Below are 26,372 nucleotides of genomic sequence, written 5' to 3'. Positions count from 1 at the left end.
AAGCCTCGTGAATTGAGCGGGTGATCAAAGCAGCATGATCCTCTAATAGTAGTATGTGATCGATTTATGTAAGCAATGTTTATAGGTGAGCTGAATACTTAGGTGAGAGACTGCCGTCAAAATGTATGTCATGATAGGTAGTGTGAGTGATTGGTGGTGTGCGGTATAGCTAGATGAGGGGTGGAGATATTGAAGAAGAGGTAGGTGTGGTTTGCTCCCGAGATGTGAGGGCAAGGGATCCCATGAGGTAGCCAATTGCGCGGGAGCCGCCCGTGTGGGCAGCATGTGAAGTCACCCACTAAGACCATTGCAAATAATGAGATCATGCATCCTTCCCATATCCAACAATGCATGTATGCACGATGTGACTAGGGCCCGCCTTATCTCAAGGTCAATTTTCGGCAATAGAATGGCATTGTATCGGAAGTGAGGAGCGGTACTTGGCGAATCCTATCCTCTCGCTGAAGTCCCCAACGACGAGGACTTCTCTGCAACTCGAGAAATCTACAATGTCTGGATGGAGGGCTGTGTATGGTGACGAATCGGCCTCCTCATGAACAGCTCAGGCAAAGTGAGATGTCTTAGGCGGAAGGTAGCATACCGCGAACGGCAAACATCTCCTGACCGCCCGTACACCAAATCCAAATCCATAGAAATCTGGAATGTATGTCCCTCCTCTCAACTAAGATCGCTCCAAAGAGAGAGAAGCTTTAGAGCACTGCTATCCCCTCTGATCCTTGTACATCACTTGTATCCCTCGTCTCATCTCTGTAAGCTATCTCCCTAGTGTATCCATTAACTACTGACAGTGGGCATTCTAGATTGTCGTGTGTCTGTGTAAAAGACTATGTCTTGCCTTGTATAAGACTCCAAGTAGTTCCTTGGTTCTGACCACAAGGTACTGTTACAATTCCAAATGGTATAGGGCAGGGTATCGGGGTCTTGAGTCTCATAGATCCCACCGCCCTATGTGCGGGGCAGATGGGTGCCCGACAGGGAGTCACCCATCCCGTACTACCCCCACTTTCCCTCCTTGCGGGCTACATCCTGCTACTATATCAGGATGTCTCTCTCCTCATTTTGTAGGGGTGTGAAGTCCTCATCCATGGAAATCGAAGGGTGGTCCTGTGAGACTGCTCTACAGCGTATTGTGACAAGGTCATCCATTAACTCCAATACATGTAAATATACCATCATAAAAACATGTATTAGAAAACTGGCATAGTATATATATTTATTCAGAGCCTAAGATAGCAAACCATATACACTGCAACAAACTGTATTATAGGAACCAGTACAGTGATCATAGAGGTTCCAAGGTAGATATACTGTCAGTACCTCGGGTGAGCATACAATGTCACCAAGAGACCAATAGATATCTAAGCCTGTACGTACCAAAGCAATGGAAGTACTACCCCTCTCTTGAGCATTAGGCAATGCTCTAGACCTAGGCTCTGCTGGGCCTGAAGAAGCCACAACCAAGGTTGGCTCAAGCTGAAATGCTTCCAGGTGAAGTTGCAACAACTGAGGTGTATCTGCAAGATCACCCTCTTCCAGCCATTTTGCGTGCAATAGTGACTAATTCTGAAATTTCACCAAGCAGCGACGGGAAACTCTTTTCTGACTTTCCTTTCCTCATGTGCCAAAATCTGCTGTGGAGCTAGGATCTCATCCAACTCCTCAACCTTTGGCTGCATCTCGAAAGGCATATCCTCTGGAACATCCCCTTGGAAATGCTTAAGAAGACTCACATGGAAAGCATTGCGAATTTTCCAATGATCTTGTAGCTTCAATCTGTAAGCTGCATCACTGATATTCTCTGAAATTTGAAAAGGCCCATAGTATCTCATACTCAGCTCAGGGAACAACCGGGTAGAGGATCATCCACCAGTGAAGGTCAAGTTGTCGTCTTTATCCTCTTGTCTGTTTCCTTTTTCTGTGCAATCCAGTTTTCTTTGCTGTCTTTCTGTTCCATGCATAAAGCCGATAACTTTATTTGGAATATGCAGGCTTGCAATTGGGGTATACCACTGTGTTTGGTTGGTATGCATCATTTTTGTATCTTCGAACAGGTATAATTGTATGTTTTTTGTTTGTGGAACTAGAAGAGCTTGTCGTTTCTCACCATGAAATTACTCACTAATGGAACTCAATTTTGGTAATGCCAAATAAGAACATTTGATGGTTTATCAATGTGGAAAGGGTGAGGCTGCCCTCAGTTTCTCATATAGCATCTGGGGTTGGTTATTCACATTTCCTCTGTGCACGCTTGATTGAACATGGGCAATCTTTGTGTTTCTCACTCGTAATGAAATGTTACGCTCCTCCTCATCCCACGTGCCCTTCATTCTTCTTCTTGTTCCTACGTATCTTGTCTTTTGGCACATCTCTTATTGATCACTTGCATCTTCAGGAAATTTATTGGCTCCATTGGCCGTTCATATATTTTGCAATGTCATGGGCTTGCCTGACTTGGATGGAGTTTGTGAGAAAGGAGGTAATTCCTTGTCCAGTACTCTCTCTCTCTCTCTCTCTCTCTCTCTCTCTCTCTCTCTCTCTGTGCTGAGGTACAATTGGTTAAAGTGATGATTAACGATGTCTACCTTAGGCAGTGAAATATGGTTTTTTAAAAACCATCTTCAGAGTGTGTAGATCCTGCAAACTGTGGTTGTGCAAGGATGCTAAGGGTTTTCAAAGCTGTCATTGTCGCAGTAATCCTTCTTCAGCAATTAGCAACTTTAGGGAAGGACACACTCAAAAGGTGGACAAAATAGCCAGACATTTTTGAGGCCTTTAACTGTTCTGCATTGAGCTTTGCAGATTTATTAAAGGGGAGGGTAAAAAGAGTGGGGGACGTGCACATGAATTGAAGGGTGGAGGTCAAAAAGGGGGGGAGGGGAGGCTATGCTTTGGCATCCGCATTGTGGTGCGAATGGAGGAGTATGGGAGAGAGCAGCAAATAGGAGAGCGCCCCCCTGTGGTCTACAAGATAATGGTAACTGGTCATGGGCTCCGTTCCCATGCAGGTGGTGAGAGTTGTGAGGCTGTTCAATTGTGATCTTGATCAACAACTGGTAGTGTTGGACACCAGGAATTGTAGGTGAATTGGGCTCCCCAAAAATGCTAGGTGGTTGATTGGCTGAGACTGGAATTAGAGTGTGGAAATAAATGTCCATATAGAAACAGTGGATATGGTATATTATTCTCGCATAGATTATATTGCTTATTATAGTAGGGTTAGATGATATGGCTATCAAGGTGTCTTGTGGTAGGTGCATGTGTGTGTCTGTGTGCTCAAGCCTATTGCTGTCCAACTTTGTAGTGCTACTTTCAGGACACTCGGGAAAGTCATTATCATCATCATCGTCTGGTTTTCTTTTGGGTTTTTAGCTGCTGTGAGTACTTTACAAGAAGCTCATAAAACTCAATGTAGAGTTCAGCCTTGTTCTCCCATGCTTATGTGCATACATGTGTTTATTTATTTCATTGAGAGAAGGGAAAAGGGCGTTCTGGAATAGAAAGATAATACTGAGGAAAGGAGAGACATGAGGATTTGATTGGAGTGGCTGACCCGAATGTGGAGTTCCTCCTGTTTCCTTGTGTTCTTGTTGATGTTTCTTTTGTCTCCTTATGTTTGTACTTGCCTTGGGTACAGATGCTGGCTTAGTGCCTCCATCAATTCAGCTCATTGTATCGGGGCTTTTCAGTCTCATAGACCCTTTGGTCTTTTTAAGATTATCACCACAGCTCGTTTGTACCAGGATTTTTACAATCTCATAGACCCATCGGTCTTCCGAAGACTTTAACAAGGCAGGGGATCCCATGGACCTGAGTAACTACAGGACTGTCATGATTGGACATGTGATGTCCAAGATCTATGCAGCTTTATTGGATGCGTCGGTCAGCCTGTTCGCAGAGATGAGAGGGCTCAAAGCAGAGGGTCAGGCCGGTTTCAGGTGAGACCATGGGACTATGGAACACATACTCACACTCAGGATTGTCATTGAGGAGGCCAGATCATGGAAGGAGAGGATATATTGCTGCTTTGTGGATTTCCGCAAAGCCTTTGACACAGTACCTTGAGCTCGTCTCATCACACTCCTATAGACACTGGGATTTGATTAGGAGATCATCTGGGCAGTCATGGCACTTTATGAGAGAGTCTCAGGCGGAGTTTGGATAGACGCAGGTTGGACATATGAGATCTTGAGTACCATAGGGGTCAAAGAGGGTCGTCCCTTATCACCAACCCTGTTTGGCCTCTACATCGATGAGCTTGAGACTTACATGGGGGCTTCCAGAGGGACCGGTTTCTCACTTGTTGGGATCATCATTAGGATTCTTCTTTATGTAGATGACGTGGCACTCTTGTCGTCCACACTCTAGGGGCTCCAGCAACACCTGGATGCATTGCAGGCTTTTTGTTTATCCCATGATTTGGAGGTCAACCTTGGCAAGACCAAGGTCATGATCTTTAACACCTCTCGAGCAAACATGCAACGGAAGCAGTTCACTTTCGGTGGGTCACCAGTTGAGATCGTATCCTCATACACTTACTTGGGAGTCATCTTCTCCGGCCCGATCTTCACGATGAGACCAGCGATACAGGCCAAACTGAGTAGGGGATAGGCCTTACTAGCTCGGCTAGAGAGACAATGCTTCCACTCCCACTTCCAGGACCCTCGGACCAAGGCTCTTCTCTTTGACTCCTTGGTCCGACCAGTCGGTATGTATGGCAGCGCTTGTTGGGGACCTGACATATCAGAGATAGAGTGGGCACAGGTGGAGCGCCTGTAGATCCTCATGCTCTCACGGATGATCCGGGGGAAACCATCTGTACATCACATCATTTAGGCCGAGTTTGGTGCTTCTCCACTCCAGCTAGATGTACCCTTTCAGACCATCACATATCTACACCGGGTTAGATCATATGGGGACTGCACATAAGGGAGACAGAGGTTGCCATGGTTGGCTCTCGATTCCTCCATGAGGTTGGCTGCAGAGGGAGATGAGCGATGCTGGTATGCACGAACTCACAGATGGTTTGTGAGACTAGGGTTTCACATTGATAGGATATCTCCTTTTCAGTATATTTTAGATGCCCCTCTGGTACTCCCATCCACCATCCCGATCGGGCCACACACCAACGAGGTCATTCGAGAGGATCGCCTGCAGCTACACACTTTTAGGACCTAGTTGGAGCTGAGGGAGCTTCCAGTGAACCTGAGTTTCTACAGAGATTATTGCGTTCAAATTTCGGAGGAGGGATTCATCACACCATCGGGGTATACTAAGCTTCATATGCCTCACTCACTACAGATCTCCATCGGACAGTTTCGGGTTTCATCTCACCGCCTCGGCATAGAGAGCGGCAAAGCAGAGGGGATCCCTAGGGAGCATCGCATATGCCTATTGTGCGACTGTCAGGAGGTTGAGTCGGAGGAGCATTTGATTTTTAGGTGCCTAGTGTACTACGAGATCCAAGGTCGCTACCACCGTCTCTTCAGAGACGGCTCTGGGCTCCTTTTCAGATTCCTCGCCTACCTAGATTAGAGATGCCTCACGGCCTTCATTCACGAGGGGGTCCGACATAGAGAGTACTTACTCAGGCGACGGGGCTTGGTCACATCATTAGACACCTCTCAGAGTGGATCACAAGGTTCTTCGCATTGCCCCATGGCTTTTGGGCAGAAGCCGTGCAAACAGCAGTTCACATAATTAACAGGTCGCCGAACAAGGCTTTGGAGTTGAAAGTGCCAGAGGAGGTGTGGTCTGGCAAGCCACCTTCATATAAGCACTTACGTGTGTTTGGCTGCGAGTGCTTTGCTCATGTACGCAAAGAACTGTGCACCAAACTGCAGCCAAAGTCTTTCAGATGCATCTTCATGGGTTATGGTAACGAAGGTGAAATGGGGTACAGGTTATGGGATCCCGTCAAACGGAAGATTATACGCAGCAATGATGTCATCTTTAAAGAGGATAGTGTACACAAAGAACCCGTGCAACCTGTGGAATACAGGAGGGTTGTTTATGATGATGTCGGACAGCAAAGAATGCCCATTAATATGCAGCAGCAGGCTGCTGTAGATAACCCTGTTTAAGAGGGTATACAGGCTGAAAATCAGCCAGACAATTTTGCCAATGATGCACCACTGGATATGCCAGCAAATGGGGCTGTAGAACAGCCAAATATGGTGGTACAGCCACCCGTCATGCATGACGAACAGGCTAGACAGCAGCCTAATCCGGAACATTTTGTTAGGAGGAGCACCCGTGTACAACGGCCTCCTGACAGGTTTGTTCTAGGAGCCAATAATGTGGCTGATTTTATCATGCTGACAGATTGTGGTGAGCCTTCCAGCTTCAAGGAAGCTATGGGAAGAACAGAGAAAAGGAAGTGGGAGAAAGCCATGCAGTCAGAAATGGACTCCCTACTTCAAAATGATACATGGGACTTGGTGCAGCTACCTGCAGGCAGAAAGGTTTTGCCATGCAAGTGGGTTCACAAAGTCAAAGTGGATTCAAACGCTTTACCGAGGTATAAGGCCAGATTGGTTGCCAAGGGATTTAAGCAAGAGAAGGGCATTGACTTTGATGAGATCGTTTCCCCTGTAGTCAAGATGACTACTTTGAGAGCAGTGTTAGCTCTTGTTGCTCATGAGGACATGGATTTATGTCAGATGGATGTGAAGACTGCTTTTCTTCATGGAGATCTCCATGATGAGATCTATATGAGTCAGCCAGAGGGATATGCTGTTAAAGGGAAAGAGCAGCTTGTGTGTAAGCTCAAGAGGAGCTTGTATGGACTCAAGCAGGCGCCAAGAGAATGGTACAAGAAGTTTGATGCCTTCATGCAGTCCCAAGGGTATCATAGGTGTGAGACCGATCATTGCTTGTACACCAAACGGGCAAAGGATGGCAGTTTGATGCTACTCATTCTATATGTGGATGACATGCTGATTGCCAGCAAATCTCAGCAGGAGATTAGTGCTTTGAAGAAACAACTGCATAAGTCTTTTGACATGAAAGACTTGGGTGATGCAAACCATATTCTTGGCATGCGGATTATTCGTGACAGGTCCAAGGGACTTTTGTTTCTGTCACAGAAGGAGTACATTGACAAAGTATTGCAGAGGTTTAAAATGGAGGGGGGGAAGTCTATTAGTACCTCGTTGCCTCCACATTTAAAACTCAGCAGTAAGGACAGCCCCAGATCAGATGATGATAAGGCTGAAATGGCCAAGGTTCCGTATGCATCTGCAGTTGGTTCTTTGATGTATGCCATGGTTGCCACTCATCCGGATATTGCTTTTGCGGTGGGAGTCATCAGCAGGTATATGGCAAATCCAGGCAAGCGGCACTGGGAAGCAGTGAAAGGTGTCTTGAGGTATCTCAAGGGTACCATAGACTTGTGCATATGCTATGGTAGGCAGGATGCATTGGTGCATGGTTTTACAGATTCAGACTATGCAGGGAATCCAGATAATCGGAAGTCTACTACCGGTTATATTTTCACATTTGCTAGAGGTGCTATATCATGGGTGTCTCGGTTGCAGAAATGCGTTGCACTGTCATTCACTGAAGCTGAATATGTTGCAGCCACTGAGGCTTGCAAGGAAGCAATATGGCTTACTCGGCTGGTGGGAGATTTGGGCATTACAGGAGATATGCCAGTTTTGCATTGTGATAGTCAGAGTGCTATCATGTTGGCAAAGAATCCGGTCTTTCATCAAAAGACCAAGCACATAGATGTGAAATACCATTTCATCAGGGAGGTACTGGAAGACAAGCGACTTGAGCTTGTGAAGGTGCATACTGATGATAATCCTGCAGATTTGCTCAGTAAGAGCTTGCCTACAGAGCGGTTTGCACATTGCTGCCACATCATGGGATTAGGATGAGACCATTCTTATTTTATGGTCTTGTATACAGTAACTGTATATTGCTGTAATTTTTATTCTTTTCTCCCCTTTAGGCACATTGGCCTTTAGGTGGGAGGTTGTTGGGGTAAAGGCACATTGCCACCCTTTTATTAAAGATATGACACCTATGACTGTCTTAAGATTAAGACAGTCATAGGGTGAAAGCCTAATCCTAATAAAACCTATGAGTTTGTGGTGTGGCTCAACACTTCACACCCACACTTTTGCCTCTCCCTTTCTCTCTCTCTGTCTCCTTCGTTCCACTTCCTCATTCTTTCCCTCTCAATAGTCGCCCTAGAGCTCGGGGTCTATGCTCCTAGATGGAGCGCAGGGTGTAGATGATGTCTTGGCAGATGGCGACCAAGGTAGCCGATGGTGGAACTAGATGCTCACTCATCACCAGAGTACAACAAGCAACCCAAATGTTCCATGTCGTGATACTGGCTACTACCTCCCACACGCTATCCTCCGGAGGGGATCTACGCTATCCGGTAAGCTGGAGAGACCTCATCAATCTGAAACGCGTGACCTCCCTCAGTCAACCAGGCGACCATCCCCTAGGTGTATTCCCTTTGAAAGCTCTGCATGCGAGTCTTAATCCTAAGGGCTCCCATCCAAATCCTCACTGCACTACGACAACTCCAGAGGCAGAGGGATCGTCTCACTCCCGTAGAGCAGCAGTGACATTCCCACATCTGCTCTAGCCACGGGTCTGTGGGCAAGCCTCCATGGGCGGCCAGCCAAATGGAGATCTTCCTCAGCCGCAAACTAGACCATAGATGCGTCCAAAACTTGGAACGGACCTCTTGGGACACCCTTTGGGCCACCCGATGCCTCTCCCTCGAAGGGGTCCAAATCGAAGAGTCCATTTGAAGTCTTTTGCCAATCCGAGTGGTATAGGAAAAGAAGGGCACCTTATCCACCTGCTCGGTGAGGCCGATCCTAGAAGGCCAAAGTTACTCTCACGATCCCAGTAGACCTACCTCAGGGGCATAGTTTTCCAAAGCCAGAGTCGCAATTTGGGGGCATCTTGCTCTGGGATGCTGGGAGGATCAATGTGCCACTTCTTCCCCAAACGACCCACAACTCTGATCATCTGCCAATGAATCCCATCTCGATTCCCATCCATCTTTGGGTCTCTCTCAATGAGTGCCTGGAGTAGGCCTCCAGGCCCAGCTAGGAAGAAACTAGGCTGTGTGAAGCCTCGTTGAATCATCATCCTCAAGGGAACCCCAATCTAAGAAAACTGCCTCAACCATCTGCCTCGAAGGGGTCCAAATCGAAGAGTCCATTTGAAGTCTCCTGCCAATCCGAGTGGTATAGGAAAAGAAGGGCACCTTGTTCACCTGCTCGGTGAGGCCGATCTTGGAAGGCCAAAATTACTCATGATCCCACTGGACCTACCTCAGGGGCATACTTTCCAAAGCCAGAGGCGCCATTTGGGGGCATCCTGCTCTGGGATGCTGGGAGGATCAATGTACCACTCCTTCCCCAAATGGCGCGATCATCTGCCAATGAATCCCATCCTGATTCCCGTCCATCTCTGGGTCTCTCTTAGTGAGTGCCTGGAGTAGGCCTCCAGGCCCAGCTAGGAAGAAACTAGGTTGTGTGAAGCCTCGTTGAATCATCATCCTCAAGGGGACCCCAATTCGAGAAAATTGCCCCAACCATTTGTTGTCTATTCCCATCCAACCAAGAATCAGGGATGGCTAGGTAAATCTTCCTCATCCGCTGACCTGCCCCTCACTCATGCGCTATGGCTCCAAGCCTCGCGTCTGTCTCCATGGGTAATTTGCTCCATCTGCCAAAAGAGTAGGCCGGGCCATTGTCCCATTGTGCCCATCCAATGTGAGTTCGCTCTCCAAGCATACGTCCATCTTGACTCCTAATCTCCGGGTGCCAAATGAGAGGTTGACGCTCAAACTCCTCTCTCCAACGGGAATGAGCACGGATGAGGCCCCTTGCTAATCTCTGCCACACTCTATGGAAGCTCCTCATCATGGGGGAACCCTTCCTAGTAAGGGAGACCTTTGAGAAGATCCATCTGTGTGAGTGTTGCTACTGCCCCTCGTGCATGGGGTGTTCCTGAGAAGCCCTCTCTGTAAGAGGGCTCTGCACGAGGGGTGAGGCAACGTTCAACCAACTTGCCCAAGAGGGCTCTGCTCTACATCTCCAGATCAATGATACCCAAGCCTCCCCATGCCTGTGACATGATCATCGTCTGCCAAGTGACCCTGGCCCTGGTGTTTCTCGTGCTGTCCAATCTTATCCAAAGGAAATTCTGAACCAAACGTCGGAGCTGTCCAATGCACCCTCTGTGAAAGCACCAACAAGAGGCAATGTACCAGGCTGTGGCAAGGACTTGGTTTGGTACTAAGGCACAGCTTGCTAGGGAGAGTTTGGCCGAGCTCCAATAGAGAGGCTTGCTCCAAACACTCTCAAGAAGTGGGGCGATCTGTTGCTCTGTTGTAATATCAATACCCACATGGCACCCAAGGTATAACTCTGTTTGGCCCCGCGGCTTCCAATGGAAGCCAAAGCACTCCCCCACTCTCGAACCTCCTGTGTCTCCTCATAACTTGTGAAGAAACGGATGGATTTTGTCTAGTTGATCCGTGCACTTGAGGCCTCACAATAAATAGCCAGGGCTCCCCGGACTCTCTCCTAGCGCATTGTGGTGCCCTCTACATACAAGGCTGTGTCATCTGCAAACTCGGAATCCAACAGCTTCTACTCCTATCTGATTGGGAGCCTCAGCCCCATGAGGCCCGCCACGTGCAATCTCAAGTAGTAGCCCAGTGTCTCCGCCACAAATGTGACTCCTCCCTGGCCCAATGCTGTGCTCTTGTACAAGGCCAGTCTGTGTATCATTGATGATGTTGGTGAGATGAGGCCGCAATTGCAAACTCAAGACCTTAGCAAGGATCTTGTATGCAGTGTCCAACAGGGTGATCGGTTTCCACTGTCAGATGTTTGACCTCTCTCTCTCTTTTGGGATCAAACAAATCCACCCCCTGCTCGACCGTGTCGTAGATCTTTTGACAGGCTGAGCAGAAAGGGTTGGCAATGATCTCCCAGAAGCTACAAATGAAGGCCGGAGTCGAGCCATCTTCGCCAGGACCCTTCTAGGTCCGAAGGGCCTTGAGGCTTCCTAAAACTTCTCATCCGTGAAAGGCTCCTCCAGTCTCCTACACAACTCCCTCAAGGTGACTGTCGGAACATGATCCCAAACTAACTCATGGGCCTTAAGCCACGCTGGAGTCACCCTCTCCGTCCGAAAGAGCTGGCTGTAGAAATCCATGGTCAGCTCTAGAAGCTCTTGTGGATCAGTGTGCAAGATGCCTTGCGGATCTCCTAATCGCTATAGCTACGTGCCTGTCGGTCGGGGTCCAATGGTATAAAAACTTGATTCGTCATCCTATCCCCATGTTGAACCCAGTGGGCCCAGGTGGAGTGGTAGGAAAACTCAGCCCGCCGAACCTTCGTGTCTTGGAGCTCAAGGCATGCACTCTCATATCTATCACTAAGCCATTGGGATCTTGTTCCTGTTTCCTAAGCCTCTCTATGGAGGCGAGGTCTCGTCGCAATGCATACTCGCGCTCCTCAAAAGCCCTCCTTCGTCTAAGGGCGTGACACTGCAACTCCTTGTTGCTCCTTTGAATTGCATCTTCCACCCACGAAGCCTAGGTGAATACACGATCACAACACACCCGATTTGGTGATCACCATTTTACGAGTGAATTAATTCATTAGATTTGGTTCTTCATACGAAAGTAGATTGTCTAACCCGTCGAATTGCGGAATTAACCCACGACATGAATGCAAATGAGGTTGCAAGGACCTCTGAACCCGTTAGTTGTGATAACGAGGCTGCCCCATTGGCCTAGGCGGTCCCTCTCCGTTGATAGAAAGCTTGGGTGGAGCAAGATGTTTGGTAGACTCCGTAAGATGCTGGTGTGGGAATTCTGGGACATGGTGTGGCCCAGTTTGAACCAAAGCACCCCACAAGAGAATGCCATGGCGTCCTATTCAATGCAAGCCGACATCTGAGTGCGAATGATGCTTTGCATCCCTTTCCACTGCTGTGGGGATGTCCATGTCTTATCGATGTAAGCCTGCCATAGTTGGTGCAAGAAGGGGACATCTAGTGAGTATTGGTACGATGGTACAAGAGACATGCCCAACAACCATTTGGATACTTGTGCGTACGAACACCTTTCGTCTCCCTCGATTGTGAGCTACACAGATGATGAAAGGGTGCTCTATTACAGTCTCTATGGACTTGCCCCAAACTGCGTGACTCTGTCTTGGTAGGTGAGAATATGGAATGATGTATTTGTGTGTAGGGGTCTCACTGGTAGAACGATACCATGTGGTGTGGACCTCTTCGATTTGATCATGTGAGATAACATCATCATCTTTTCTCTCAAAGCCCATCCACTCCGTCTCCCTGAGGTCTATGGACCAAAAAGTCCCTGCATGCAAGGTAGTTGGTCTAAGTCGAGAGTCGAATGAGAAGGGATTCATGCTCACATGCTGGAAGTGTGCTTGGAATCATTGTCTCTCTAGACTCGAGAAGAAAGCATGCTCTTTGGTCAATTGTGTGTGGTGTCATGGTAAACTTAGGGCCTGTGAAGGTGCACCCTAAGTACACATATGGTGTAACTGTCCTAGTCATCTCCCTTGCAATTGTGAAGGCTGCCCATTGAACCTGAGCCTCATTGGTATTGAAAATCATAACCTTCGTCTTACCTAGATTGACCTTCATATCTCGACTCTTGCAAATGGCTTGCAAGGTGTCAGGGTGCCTCTATAGTCCCTCTAGTGTGTTTGATATCAGCACTACATCGTCTACATAAAGCAAGATGGGTATGATGCATTGTACTAGAGTCGACCCCCATCCTCCCAATGTGTCTACAAAGGAGGCTAGTTCATCTATGTACAGACCAAATCCTTGCTTAATCTCGATAGTCCTGCTCACCTCGTCGGATACTCCCTTTGTAGTGCGCACTTTGCCAACAACCCTTTCATATCAGGCCGTGATTGCCCATTTAACATTGTGGTCCATATCCAACGCTCGAAGGCGTGCTATGAGTCGAGCTTGAGGTACAAAATCGAAAGCCTTTCGAAAATCCACAAAGCAAGAGTATATCCTCTGTTTTCGGAAGTGTGCCTACTCTATAATGGCTCGCAAGGTAAAGATGTAGTCTAGTGTGGATCGATCTCGTTTGAACCCTGCTTACCCTGTCGCTCACATGCCAGCTCTCCCAGCGTGTTGGATGATGTGTATTTCAATCGTTGATTCATATACCTTGACCATCATGGTCGTGTAGTTCCTTACCACCATGGAATCCCCTCTTTGTGAATGGATATGAGGTCGTTTGTTGTCCAAGAAGTAGGAAGGTCTGCGTAAAAAGATTCATTAAATAATTTGGCTACGATCAGAGCATGGACTTTCGACTCGTGGGTTAGGAGTTCTTCTTGTAGGCTCTCTTGATCTTTGGCTTTGCCGTTTTGAAGCTTCTTGATGGCCTCCTCTATGTTGTATGTGGTGAAGAGTGTTGAATGGTGGGACAGGGGATGTCCTTTTAATAAGGTATGGGTTGATTGAGATCATCGTAGCTTGTGTCCACAGACTTCAGAGACGGGGATTCTTAATAGGACATGGTGAATGAGCTCCATCCAAATCCTTTGGAGTTACTTCTAGACATGACAATCTTGTTCATGGCAGGCAAGAGGCGCACCAATTGTTGGTAGTAGAGTTACGGGAAACGGAAACGGGAAATGGAAACGGAAACGGAAACGTTTCGGGATTTTTGAGAGGGGGTGAAATGGGGAAACGCCACGTCATCAAGGGGGTTTACAAAAGGGGGTTTAGAGTAATGCATACACACATTTAGAGTGCTCTACCTTCAAAAAAAGTGCACAATAAGCTATAGCTCTACCTAGTACCATTAATATTGATTGTAACTTTGAACTTTGGAGATTCAAGTTTCATTGTTCAACCAGTTACCAATCACACAATGCAAATTTCAATTACGCAAGGTGGGGTAATTTATAAATCCTATAACAAGTTACAAAATGGAAAAATGATTCATGATTCATGATATTTAAGAGACCAATCATGATTCATAAATTGTAATTCAGCTTTCAAAATTCAAAGCCCAAATGTCATAGTAACAAAAAGAAAGCTGAAAGCCTGAAACCCAAAAAAGGCTACATCGAGGATCATATCATATATGATCAAATAATAAGCTCATCCTCATCCTCATCCTGAGACTCAACCTCTGCCTCCTCCTCCTCCTCATCATCATTCTCCTCTACTAACAAATCATCATCATCAGGTGAGTGGGCATCATCTGGGCTATGAAATCCAATATATTTGTCATGCGTATACTCGTGTCTCATCTTGTTAAGCAAACACAAGTTTGCATTAACAAAGACAAGATCATTGCCCCGTTGCGTTCGCAGAGGATTTCTCTTCTTTGTGTGGATATGGGCAAAGCTACACCACAAACGCTCACAAGAAGAGGAGGTGCAAGCTTGGCTTAGAATGTGGATGGCAAGCTTTTGCAGCTCGGGGGAATCAGCTCCATAATCCTCCCACCATGTAACAGCCCCAACTCGAAATCTGAAATTCCAAAACTCATAAATTTCAGATTTCTAATTTTGTATTAAATAATAAATTACAAGTTCCTAAAATCTGAAAATTAAAATGAGTTAATATTACCTATCATGCTGTGCATTTGGCCATCCATACATGCCTTCCTTATTGCGATAATTGGCAAGCTGGTCTTTTATCCTCCGCCGTCCATCAGGAGTTGGCACCATCTTTTGAAGAGTGAGGTTCCAACCACGAACAACCTCTGTATCACTCTATTGTGCACTTGCCTTGTGTTGAAACTCCAGGTCCAACACAAAGGCAGCTGCATGCATGGGAGAGTAATATTGATTCCATCTGCTCACAGCCAACTCTTCCAATTCTCTCAACCTTTGGGGATCCTTTTCTATTTCTCTGATATTCTCAATCATCCGATCCATCCCCTCATACACCTTACCAAGAAAAGGCATATCTCCATTAACTCGGTTAAGCAGCTTCACAATAGGCACACATAGATCAACAATGTGAGATGCATCAGTCCAAAATTCATCACTGCCTATGCACAAGTCATAACAATAAATTCCAAGAGCCTGCCTAGAAGTGGGCCATGCATCCCACTCTGGGCTTGCCAACTTGTTTTAGTGCAGGTCTCATTTCAAGGAGCCTGCGAAGCATCAAAAAGTTGTATGCAAATCTTGTTTCTGCATACTTCAAAAGCTCCTTGTTGGCAAATTTACGGTACAAAGCAAGAGAAAAATTATGTCGTGTGATGAAGTTAACCACCTCTTTTCCATTGTCAATAACATTCTTGACCCAATCCAATTTGCCAATGTCTTTCAATAAATTATTCAAGCAATGTGCTACACAAGCACTCCATTGGATATGAGGATACTTTTGCTCCAATAATGCACCTGCTGCCTTATTGGTATTTTCCCCATCTGAAACAAGTTGCAAAACATTAGACGGCCCCACATATTCCACTGCATCTGCCCACATTTGCATCAATACAGGTGCTGTTTTTTGTTGCACTCCACACTCTATGGAGTGTATGTAGAGTGCAGATCCCCTACAATATGCAAGGATACCCTCTAGTGAGTGACTTCGCACATCACTCCATCCATCTGCAACCAAACTTACCCCATACTTTACCCATTTCTCTTTCACAGGTTCAATAGCTTGCTTAACTGCCACCACCTCATTCTCTAGAAGCTTGCCCCTCAAAGCATCAAATGTGGGAGGGGTATATGTGGATTCAAATGTTTTGATTTCTGACACCATCTCTTTGAAGTAGGGTGATCTAGCAACATTGAAGCTAATCCCATTGGAGTAAAAAAATCGGGCCACAGTTGTATCTACTTGTGCCTTCCTTTGCGGATGCCATGATGTGTAAAGACTGCCCTGCCTATGTGAAGTAGACCGAGATGTAGCAGGAATATTAGCAGAAGCTCCATGTGCACTCGCAGAAGAAGAAGCTGTAGTAGCATAGGGAAGAGGACTCCGAAATGCAGTGGCCTGTTGAACACGTGTTGCATGAGCACTTGAAGAAGCTCCTACACCAGTGGAAGCCATTGTCTTTGCCCTTTTTGTAGTGGGCAATACTTCAACCTGTCTTTGCAACCTTTCTTTCTCTTGTGGTGAGATTACGGAGCATAGCCCAATCCCCCCATCCTTAATGCCAAGAAGATGACATTTGACCCTATCAGGGTTTCCTCCTCGCTCCAATCCACACCATCTGCATCTAAACTTGCGAGCTCCTCCTTTCTTGGAGTCATACTTGCCTACCAAATCAACTTGGCTCCACCAATAATCCGATTGGGTGAACTCCTTCTCTTGCTGAGGGACAACGCTTTGTGAAGCCATATCCATGAGCAAAAAGAGCACTTGTACAAGCTGCAATAGATCAAATTTCAAAGGGAAAAGCTAAGAATCAATGGTTGCAGCCAAAAAACAGCAAGATGTTTGAGGCAAGAGAAGCATAGAGAAAGGAAATGTGCTCACCAGTGACCAAAGCCGGGTGTCCAAAAGAGCAGCCACTCGTAGGGCTGGGACTCGAGACTTGGGAGAGAACCAGGTGGGCAAGAAATTGGGGGGGGGGGGAGCAGCAGGCAGAAGAGCGAAAACACGCGACGGCGGGCGGCTTTTTTTCTTGTTTTTGCCCTCTTTTTAGGTCAGACCCAAAATGGCACTCGAAATGGCGCGTTTCAGGTCTGAAACGGCATTTCAGATGCCATTTCGGCGTTTTTGATTGCCATTTTAGACGGCGTTTCGTGTTTCGGGGCCATTTCACGTTTCGGGGGGTCTGGCACGGCCGAAATGGCATTTCGGGTCTTTGATGCGCCGTTTCGGCGTTTCAGCGTAACTATGGCTGGTAGTCATTTGTGGCTAGGTGTCCTTGTTTGGTCTCTGAACGCCAATGTTTCATACAACAGTTGCACCAATCATTGGCAGATGAGAGTCGCACCAATCATTGGCAGACGAGAGTCACACCAATCATTGGTAGTCATCTATGGCTAGGAGTCCTTGTTTGGTCTCTGAATGCCAATGTTTCATACAACAGGTGCAAAGTATAGAGCCACTAAGGTGAGTTAATCGTCTTTATGTATGGATTCCAATTAAGACTCAATGGACTGTTGGTTTGCAAAACATAATGGTCCAAGCGGCTCCTGATTTTCTGCAAATTGCAATAGCACATGTTGTAGTTTGCGAAGACAAACGTTGGCACAGCCCATGATAGAGCTCCATTTTACGCAAATCAGAATTTATGGCCTTGAGTTTTCTAGTGGGCTAGTTTGTTTATCTTAAAATCCGAAAAGGTGAAGTTTATAAGCTATTAGCTCGTTATTGTGGACCTTTCAAGGTTATCCACATGATCAATTACCGCATGACGTAGAGGTACATTCAGTTTTCCATGTAGGTTGCCGAAAGGAGAAATTATGCGAGGCTAATAATTTAGTTTCAGCAGAGGATCTGGTCCGATTGCAAGATCTATAGGTATATATTCCTCATGAATCAGGAGCAGCCTTGGAGTATTGGGAAAGACCTTTTGAACATATGGTGGTCCTTGAACTTCTTATCAAACGAAAAGGTAGATCAAGTGATAACTCCTAGTAGAGTGTTGCGTAATTTTCCGATTTCCTAGCCCAAAACTTCCTTGTACATGTTGTTTTGTGTGGTGAGAGAAATCTTATGACCCTAAGGGCACAACATAAGCTGGCATTAAGGATGGGGTCATGTCCTAGTGTTGGATCCTTTAAAACGGGTCAATTAGTATTAGCTAATGTACGGATGCCCTTAGGATAAGGACATCCTTGGTTAAGTCCTGTTTATGTGAGATGTGGGCTTACTTATCAGGATCCCTCAACATGGACTCCTTGGGATATCGGGACTATGCCTAGTCTAGTGGGACACCTAGACTAGTGGACTCCCATAATATGGGACACGGGGGTTGTGGCTATGGGATGGGGCAAGGTGCTTGGCTAACCTTAGGCTCGGAGGGTGATCCTTTATATTGGATGTATTGAAGGGTGGGGAGCTTGCTAGCTGCCCCTATCTTTTCGTTGTAGTCTATGGTTGTTTTGCAGGACTTGCCGTCAGAGTAGAACCTAGATTACACCCAGGCTTGGGCGTAGCTAACCCTTGCCGTGGGTGTTTGTTTCGCTCTGGCATGACAAAAGGCAAGCAAAGGCCTGGTTAGGCCTTGTTCGAGCCCAAGGTGTGAGCTAAGGTTAGCTCATAGGCTGGCAGACACGGGGTGGGGTGGAGGACAGTCGTGCCAGCCGGATTTCTAATGTTAATGATTACATGTGAGGGATTTGTTGGACCTTTTTCAGAGTTGCTAATCTATTTTTCTTAGAAAATAGATATTCACCCTAATAGAGGGTATAGATGCGGTGTTATATGAGAATAATGACGTGGTAGCATTTGGACAAATTCAATGTCTTGATCCTATGAACGTCTGTCATTTCCAACGTCGTGGTGAGAGAAGATGCATAGTGATAATCACCAATGTGATCAAGTCTTGAAGTACACTTAAAATATGTACATGGAGACTTTGAAACATTGGGTGATATCTTGCAATGTGACATATTTTATATTCAAGCACATAGAACTCTTTGGGAATCGATTGAGATGAAATTGTTCCAATGATATAGTTTGAAGATATCAAGAAAACTTATGCATCAAGCCGCATGGTGATTTGTTGGTGATCTCCATTCATGTGCATCTCATGTTCTTTCACCATATGTTCCTCCACATCCAGATTACCACTGGCATGAAGAACCCGATGGAGGTATAGTGACTTATTATTGTTTGATGTAGTGTCTTGTGCATGTGTGTGAAGCTCAGAGGGAGTAATAGTCCGTTCTGAACCATGATGCCTCAAATTTCACATCAAACCAAGATAATTTATTCCTTATCTCCTTGATATTAGAACTTAAACCAGCTATCCCTTCAGCTTCTCACTGCTAAGATTGTTTTTGAGTCTAATATGTATTCTTTGTGGCGTATAGGTTTTCATGGCCTTCCAAGCTGGTTCATTCCTTAATCCGTGCTATTACATGCTTTCATATTTAAGAGATTTGTAATTTGAAGTGCCTCCTGCTTTTTCACAAACTCTGCAGTCCCTTTTTAACCTTTCTGTAACAATGGAAATTTCATGTTCTAATAGGTGAAGGGGGGCAACTAGCTTCCGTAGTGGCCTGGACCTTTGGTTGAGGTGTTGAACCTATGGCTAAGTGTAGTGCTTATTAGCTCTTCCCTTAAGGGCTTGGTTGGAGTCTTACTTGCAGTGGTTTATCTAAATATGGGATCTCATACAATGATGTAGATGAACTTTGCTGAAGTACAGAAGGCTGCAAGTGTCTTTTGTTTATAGGCTTGTGGAAACATTTTGCCAATATGTTTGCTTGTCTCTGTTACAATTCACATTATCTTAGCAGTATATCTTGTTTTGCTATTTATGGTGGAGGAAGATTTTCAACTATGTTAAGGTTTTTGAGGGAGATTTATACGACTTTCTTCCTCATAATTATGAGTGCTTTAATCCATGTGGGAGAGCTAACATTTTATAGTCAAGTGTCATGTGGCATCTTTGCTGGTATATTTTCAGATATATTGATGAACAGTCAGTCATTTTCCATATAGAATGTCTAGTAAATGGAAAGATTTAAATAGTACGTGGACTACAAAAGACTGTCATTGTTATCTACTAATAGTGCGTTCAATGCTTACAGGGTTGATTGTCTTCTTTGTCACTGGCATCATCGGCTTTTGTTTGATGCTTGCTCCTGCTTCAAATCCATACTTGTACAATGAGATTCCTGAGACATGCAATTGCTGGTTTGGCTATTGCAAATGGAGATAGCAGGGTTAAGTCCAGTACCACTCGATGAAGTATGGAGGAATGGTCCTGGTCTTGTATATGTTTTGAAGTGATACCCTACATATGCAGGAAATTTCTCTTGCTTTCTTGGTTTTCTTTTAAGATTCTCTTGGACTACCATCTAAATTTTAAATAAGATGAAAGTTGAGAGCAGCTTCTGGTGCGTGATCAAACAACCATTGCAACAGTTTTTGTCGGAATTTAGGGCTGACCAAACCAGAAGATGATGGTTTATCTGCAGTTATTTACTGTACATACAGCATTGCAGATATGTTGCAGGCTAGATGATGAGATGAAAATGTGGTCCCTTTGTTTTGGTTTGATGTAAGGGGTTCTGTACTCATGAACTGCTGGTGAGCTGGAGCCAATAACAGCATCAATGGGTATGTTATAGCTTGTCATTCAGAATTGACACTAGGCATTGTGGGATTCATGGTACGAAGGATTTTGAGCAAATCCTCCCTGAGGTCACAATCTGATATAATTAAATAAATCTACAGTTGTAGCAATGCTTTGAATAGCTTGCTTCGAGCTCTTATCACAACCATTGCAGCGATTAAATCCAGTTTCTTTTATTTTGGCACAAGTGTAATTAGAGAATATATCATGCAGCTTAAAATGGAGAATGAGAATGTAGATGAGCCACTCGAGTGATTAGATAGACTATTCAAGATATATATCCTGAGTAAATAAAAAAAGGTGAATTGCATTCAGAAGGCCTGCCATGAAGGAGGATATTAATTTTGTGAAGAATAGGTTGTTAGGTAGTGGAATCTTGAGAGCAAACTATGTTTGTGTAAAGAAGGGAGTGGTCTGACCAGTAAATGTAGTTTGTACCGAAGAATAGGTGCTCGTTTTTTTAATTTGTCCAAATGTGGTCAATAGTAGAACCATGAATAGTAGTCGGTCAAAGTTGTTTTGTTCCGTGAAATTTGTTAATGTTTTTTGTTTGTTGTTTGATGCATGGAAGTCGTCGTTAAAATCTCCTATGATTGTTGTGGGTGTATTTTCTTCCACGCTTAGAATTTTTTGTTGTAGTGAGTCAAGGAGTGAGGAAGTTTTTGAGAGGGGGGAGTTGTACACGTTAATGATGGCTGTTTTTTTGTTTGTATGTATCTGAAAGATTGTCAACAAGCATTCTGAGCCTTGGTTTTAAATGTAATTATTGTGGTATAGTTGCATGTCTTTTTTGGAACACGGTGCTATTCCCACACTGTTGGTTTTTTGCAAGCATGTGAACTCAGGCAAGGATATGTTGTTTTGTTGCAATGTAATTCTTGGAGGCAGAGTATTGATGCTTGAAGGAGGCTTTTGTCATCAACAATGTCTATTAAATGAGAGCTGAATGCTTTTGTATTAAGAGATTGTAATGTCTTGTGTTGGCTGTCTTTAGTTGAGAAAATTTTTTGTAGGGGAATCCATTGTCTAATTGTTTGGAGTCGTTCCATTTCTTGCAGGACGATCTTGTCTACTTTGATGTGTCTCGGTTGTAGGGGTTTTAGTAGGTAAAAATCTTCAGGGTTTTGTATTCGCGACATTGCCGTATATGTCAAATCATGTGTTTTGATTAAGGATGGGTCAAATGCAAGGTAGTCCATGGATAGTCCTTGCGAACGGTGGATTGTCCTAGCGGTTGTTGGTTGTATGGAAAATTGTGTTCGAGATATTTTGTTGAAATTGTTTTTACCTGCTTGAAACCCTTATGTGATTTGTTGTATTGGTGTTCATGTCTTCTCTATTTTATTTGTATATATAGAGAGGAGTTATTGAAATGAGTTTTCTTGCCTATTGTTTTATTGTGGAACAAGATCCAAACACATTGGTATTCTCCCACAACGATTGAATTTTGAAAGATCTCGTCCGCTCTGTTCACCAAGCCATCAGAGATGTCTCGATTTTTTAAACATATTTCGACTATCATTTCGGGTTGTAAGAACAATGTTTTATGCAATCCTAATGGGTTGAGAGGGATTGTTATTGTTTTGCTACATGTCTTGTGTCTTATGTCTATTGCTTTGAGAATATGAGGAGTTTGTTTGAGTAAGTGGAATACTTCTTTGTTGTGAATGTCTTTAGAGGCATTAGTGTAGAATAGGTGGGGAATGATTTTCTTTTGAAGTGGTTGTCTTAGTTATGTGTGCGATGTCGTATTCTGCATGTTTTCTTGTTCTTATTTTGTTGAGAATTTCTATGAATTCGATATTTGTTTGGCACATTGGTGTATTAGTTCATATTGGAAGACATTGTTTTTTCAAAATAATGTTTGCATTGATGTTTGTGTTGATTGATCGATGAATAGCCAAGAATCTTTTGTTGGGCTAGCTTGTCATAAGTCTCCACAAAGGAGAACATCAACACTACTAAATGGTTGCATGTAGTTGTTTGATTTTCCTAAGACGCATGTTTGAATACAACGGGTTGAAGATCTTTGTAGAGTTGTTATAGTTCTTGTAGTTTTTGGCTTGATAGGCTTGTGTGCTGAATGGATTGTTGTATCTCCAATGTTAAAAGCTACTTTTCTTTTGTAAGCCAATAATAAAATTTTTGGTGAGTCAATATTATTTGTCTCAATGCTTGAATGATTGCAAGTAGTGTAAATGTTTTTCCTATTCCTGCGTTGCCTATTAGGAAAAGATGAAATGCTTTTGTAGGGGATGTTCTTTTCTTTAATATATCTTCAACAATTAGTCGTCGTTCTCAATTCAAGGCTCTGAAGTTACTGTAGTAAGAATCTTCGGGCATTGTTTTACATGATAGTAGAGTATTATTGAAGTATTGTTTAGTTTTTTGAGGGTCAGGCATATCAATTCCAATGTTGTAACCATCAATGTTTTTTGGATAAGATCAGCATATGATGTTGTGTTAGTGGAATCGCTTGAGGTTTTTTGTTTGTTTATTTGGAATTAGCTTGTTAAACTTTTCTTTGTTGGGATCTATGATGTCTTTGTTGTTGTGGTACATATCATGCCAAGTAGAAACTATGTTGTCAAGAGTCGGCTCGATGATGTGGAATGGGAACAATAGAAGACATCTCTCTTTGTAGTAGTTTTTGGGATTGTAGTTGAACTGTATAATTTTTTTCTTTTTTCTTTGCTTTATTGCCATTATTGTATAGTTGCTAACAAAGCTTGCCAAACAAATAACATAAAGATCTTTTGAACGTCGTAAGTATTTTATAATGATGTTGTCAAAGAAAATGTCTGTGTTTTTGGGGTTTAGTTTTTGTAGTTCTTTGCGCTTAGGCAACAATGTTCTTTTCTCGGGAGGTTTAGTGTTTATGTATTGGAATTGTCTTGTTGAAGTGGAGAGCGGCAAGGACAGTGCTAAATATGCTGCTTGTTGCGAACTTATATGTTGTGTCTTCAATATTGCATTTCCAACTCTTCTAATGCGGTCATTAGGCGGTGCGTTTGTATTAGTGCTTTGCGACAGAGCATCTTTAATTGCTAATGTGGTTTTCTTGTCAATTTTAGTCATGTAAGATGTAAGATGTACAATAAGTAGCAGCTCCGTGATGATTTAGTATGAATTGAATGTTCGTGTTTGCATCTCGTAATTTTGATAAATGAGGATTGAAGTTTGTGTAAATGTCTTTTGGATCTCATCTCAAGAAAAGAGTTGGTTGTGAAATAGATGCTTGTAGAGGCATTATGTATTCTTCTTTCGTTAGTTGAATAGCATCCAAGAAGCCATGGTAGTCTAATGATAGTGTTGTATCTTGTCACAATGTAGACTTAATGAGATTTATTTTGTTTGTAACATCATTGTTCTTTGTTGGCAGTTGCAATGCAATCAATACTTTTGTGGAGGATATGGGAGGATGGGGGAAGCCAATTGATATTTTTGTTTTCTCTTGAAGCATGTTTTATGATGCCTATGTGTTTGGATTTATGATGCCTATGTGCTTGTAACATCATTGTTCTTTGTTGGCAGTTCCAATGCAATCAATACTTTTGTGGAGGACATGGGAGGATGGGGGAAGCCAATTGACATTTTTGTTTTCTCTTGAAGCATGTTTTACGATGCCTATGTGTTTGGATTTGTCTTAGTTCGCTTGGAAGTCGCAAACTGTTGGTTGAAATGTATTTTTCAGCAAATTCTTCAATCTCACTATTTGAAGATATTTTGAAGATTGGTGCATTTTCTACCTACGAAAGGCGATGATCATGTTGACTATCTCTATTGTGGAACTCTGTGATGAAGTAGAAATCATTCACTTTTCTTAAGATAGTGTGATCTTGTCTCATTGTGTTTTTAAGGGCTTGGAATCTATGCACATAATATTAGGCTGTAGTGACAGGATCTGAACGCAAGAGATGTCTTATTTCGGCTTATTGATTTGTACCAAAATCGAAAGTTGTGTTTGTGTTGATTTTTGAATTGCTTCAATCAGTGGTTTCCATAATTTCTCGGTTGTGGAAGTGTTATAAAGAAAGTTGGAGGACCTAGTTGTCTTAACATCGAGAAAAGATTTTTCTTGAGATGGTACTTATAGTTAGCTGAAGTTCACAGACGAGGGAAGTCTTGAAATTCTATGTTTGAATGAAGCAACTTTTCAATGTTTGTGTCGAGAAGGACATCCTTTGCTTGAAGTGCTATTCCTTTCGTTTGGGCTTTTCGCATTCGAACCCAGGATGATGGTAGAACTTATTTTCATTGTTTTGAAGAAGAGGCTTTCTATGGATAATGCAAACCGCCACTCGGCATTTGTCGACTCCCACTTTGCAATGCCTTGGTAGGAGAGGTATTTTGGAATGTCATATTTTCGTGGGCTTCCAAAGCAGATTTTGGGAAATGCTAGTTCTTCACCGAATTTATCTTTGAAAATGCTTAATGTTGAAAAACTTTCAGATGGTGCAATCGCAATAGTTTGACCTCCGAAGTCCATAACTTGTTGGCTTGTATAGATTCCAAATGTATCAGTTAGTAGTTCTTCTTCTAATTAGTCTTCTATGTTTTCTTCATTGTTTTCATGTGTAGTCTTTTGCTTGCATGATTTGCACATGTTTCTCCCAAAGGTGATTTATATGAATATTGTTTTTCTTGTATGGTGGAGTCATTAATAACTCTTTCAATGCCAACATTGTAAAAGTAGGCAGCACAATACCACTCATATAATTATGCTTGAATGAGATTTTACGCTTAAGTGTAACAACAATTGTGTCATGGTCATTCAAGAACCCCGCTAGGACTTGTCGTGCCCTATCAACGTTAGTAAAAACATTTACAACACTTCCAGGTAATCCATATTGGCCTTCATATGAAAGTTCATAGATTTGAGCAAAAGGTATTCAAATTCATAGCAAGCCCGATATCGTTGAGACCGTTTGTGAATTTCTTTTTTGTAATCATTTGCATGTTCAAGAAAGAAAAGGAGTCTTTCTTTGTTTCACATCTTTGTAGCAAAGTCCGCATACAAGCGTATTTGACGGTTGGATGGTTGCTACATTTATTTCATTGGACTGAAGAAGTATTGCCAATTTTGTTTTGGCCTTCCTCATCTTGTTGCGAAATTTGAGAGAGCCACAACATATGCATGGATAAATTGGAGTGTCTAACATTTTCTTGAAGTATTGATTTTCGTATGAAATTTGTTTTCTTTTTCTCTTGTGGCATCGAGAGTGTTGAGGTTTGAATTAATGGAGTTGATATTGTAGCATTGCTAATAGGTTGTAGAACAGGTGCACATACTTTATACACTTTTCTTATAATGGCCTTAGTTGTGTGTTGAACTACACAATTGTTCGAGAACAAAGTTGCTATGTCTCTAGCAAGAAGGCTCACAAGTGCTTATAGAAGGAAATCTTCTTTGCACGACCATACTTTGTAAGCATGCTTAGCATCTAAATGACTCAATGGAAGAATTGTGCAAGGACTATTTGACTCATATGAAAGCAAAATATAGGTATTACTCTTTTTTTCTTGCCTATTGTATTTTTAGCACTGCCTTCCAGGTAGAGCTATCATTTCACTTTTCTTAAAAAAGTGTCCCAAACCATTTTTCGCCACGTGGCACCTTACTATTTTGGTTCTCTCTCTCTCTCTCTCTTCCTTTCTCTCGGAGTTTGCAAATCATTTGAACTTTCCTATACACGGGCTTCCATCATAGGTGTTGCAAATTAATCATTCATTCATCTTGATAATTGTTTTCCTTCGACAGAACCAATTGAAGGCAGTGCTCACGAGTACTTGTACTCACTTGTTCTTTGAAAGCTTAATTCCATCATATGTGAATAAAGAAAAAGACGACCTAAATATTGCGTGGAAACGTTGAAGAATGTCTACAATCAATGCACGAGAAGCTGCATAATTAATAGACAAATGTTGGACACTTTTAAGTGTGAAGAAGTCCTTTGCAATTGAAGTGAACATCTGCCATGGAGTACTTGATGTTTGCCATGTACTTCTAATGTTTTCATACATGGTCTTTACAAGTTGTTCGTATGAAAGATTTGGAAAGAAATGTAAA

General features: G+C 43.5%; 1 protein-coding gene across 2 annotated transcripts in view; it reads left to right on the top strand.

Annotated features, from left to right (window-relative positions):
• The window catches only part of FACE2 (farnesylated protein-converting enzyme 2), a 57,124-nt gene extending 36,394 nt beyond the window's left edge, over nucleotides 1-20,730 (top strand). The window contains exons 6-8 of one of the 2 annotated variants that reach the window (XM_087390477.1): nucleotides 2,010-2,072; nucleotides 2,414-2,497; nucleotides 19,755-20,730. In XM_087390477.1, the coding sequence (XP_087246603.1) occupies nucleotides 2,010-2,072; nucleotides 2,414-2,497; nucleotides 19,755-19,885 (278 nt within the window). In that variant the 3' untranslated portion in view covers nucleotides 19,886-20,730. The remainder of the gene's footprint in view (nucleotides 1-2,009; nucleotides 2,073-2,413; nucleotides 2,498-19,754) is intronic. The other variant, XM_087390478.1, reaches the window with a different exon arrangement.
• The last annotated feature ends 5,642 nt before the right edge of the window (nucleotides 20,731-26,372 follow it).

This window comes from Dipteris shenzhenensis, chromosome 19, assembly GCF_047967505.1.
Source record: "Dipteris shenzhenensis isolate YYH24624 ecotype China chromosome 19, Dip_SZ_1.0, whole genome shotgun sequence".
Lineage (NCBI taxonomy): Eukaryota > Viridiplantae > Streptophyta > Polypodiopsida > Gleicheniales > Dipteridaceae > Dipteris > Dipteris shenzhenensis.
Note: the sequence above shows the minus strand (reverse complement) of the source record. Positions and strands in the feature narration are given on the sequence as shown.